The sequence below is a fragment of the Egretta garzetta genome, unplaced genomic scaffold (assembly GCF_000687185.1).
Source record: "Egretta garzetta isolate BGI_Z169 unplaced genomic scaffold, ASM68718v1 scaffold431, whole genome shotgun sequence".
NCBI classification, from domain to species: domain Eukaryota; kingdom Metazoa; phylum Chordata; class Aves; order Pelecaniformes; family Ardeidae; genus Egretta; species Egretta garzetta.
Window position 1 is genome coordinate 96129 of NW_009258677.1, and position 1581 is coordinate 97709.

Genomic DNA, 1581 nt, shown 5'->3' on the forward strand with positions numbered 1-1581 from the left:
CACCCACCTTGGCGTCAGGATTTTGGGGGGCTCGGGGGGGGGGCACAGGACCAGCCCTGTGTCCTTCCCCCCCCCTTATTAAACCCGGTTGTTTTCCCAGATGCCGACTGTGTCCTGGTGCTTCTTTTCCAACCCCCTCCCTTGCCCCTCCCCCAGTCAGGGTGCCTGGGCTTGCGGGTTGGATTTTTTTGGGCTGTAAATCGGAGATTTTGGGGTTCAACAGAGGGAGAGGAACAGGGTTCCCCACCAGTGGGGCCGCCTGTGTCCCTGGGGGTGACAGGGTGTCCCATTCCATCCCCCTTCCGCCCGCCCGCCGTGCCTGGCACCCCAGCCCCTATCAGCGCCGTTCCCGGTACTGGTGGCACGGGGTAGGGACGGCGTTTGGCGCTGGTGTGTGTGTTTTGGGGGGAGGGAGTGGGGGGGGAGGTTAAACTCTGTACTACAGCCAAAGCTGAGTAGGGCGTGGGGGCCACCCCCCAGATTTTTGGAGGGGATGACATCAGAGCAAGGACATGGGGGGTTGTGGGGCTGTGCTGAAGCTGTCAGGGTGGTTGTACCTGGTGCTGGACTGAGTGGTCCCAGGATCCAGGGACAATCGGATCCAGGACCGCTCAGATCCAGGGACAAGTGGATCCAGGATCAGCTGGACCCAGGACCAGCCAGATCCAGGGACAGTCGGATCCAGGGACAATCAGATCCAGGATCAGCTGGACCCAGGGACAATCAGATCCAGGATCAGCTGGACCCAGGGACAATCTGATCCAGGACTGCTTGGATCCAGGGACAACTGGATCCAGGATCAGTTGGACCCAGGGACAATCAGATCCAGAACCAGCCAGATCCAGGGGCAATTGGATCCAGGACCACTCGGATCCAGGGACAATCAGAACCAGGACCACTCAGATCCAGGGACAATCAGAACCAGGACAGCTCGGATCCAGGGACAATCGGATCCAGGATCAGCTGGACCCAGGGACAATCGGATCCAGGACCACTTGGATCCAGGGACAGTCAGAAACAGGACACTTGGATCCAGGACCACTCAGATCCAGGGCTGCTCAGATCCGGGGACAATCAGATCCAGGATCAGCTGGACCCAGGGACAATTGGATCCAGGACCGCTCAGATCCAGGATCAGCCGGACTCAGGGACAATTGGATCCAGGACCACTTGGATCCAGGGACAATCAGAAACAGGACGCTTGGATCCAGGACCGCTCAGATCCAAGGACAATCGGATCCAGGACCAGCCAGATCCAGGGCCGCTCGGATCCAGGGACAATCAGATCCAGGACCTCTCGTATCCAGGACCAGCCGGATCCTCTCGATGAACTTGCTGACGCCCCAACACCCTAAAGCTGAGCCCAGCTGTGAGCTTGGCCCACACCCCTCTGGCTGTGCCGGGGCACGCCGGCTCTGGGGAGGGGCGCCCCCCAGTGGCGGGGGCTCGGCGTGGTTCCTCTTCCGCGGCTGAACACCACGACAGACACGGGCAGGAGGAGCAGGGTCCGGTTGTCCGCTAAAGTGCTTCTGTACAGAGGAGGAACCAGACCCCAGCTACAACAGTCTGCGCGTCCGGGAC

General features: G+C 60.7%; 1 protein-coding gene across 1 annotated transcript in view; it reads right to left on the bottom strand.

Moving 5' to 3' along the window:
• Positions 1-611: 611 nt before the first annotated feature.
• Positions 612-1581, bottom strand: part of GABBR1 (gamma-aminobutyric acid type B receptor subunit 1) — a 17287-nt gene continuing 16317 nt past the window's right edge. The window contains exon 16 of the mRNA XM_035888661.1: positions 612-707. Coding sequence (XP_035744554.1) covers positions 612-707 — 96 coding nt within the window. The remainder of the gene's footprint in view (positions 708-1581) is intronic.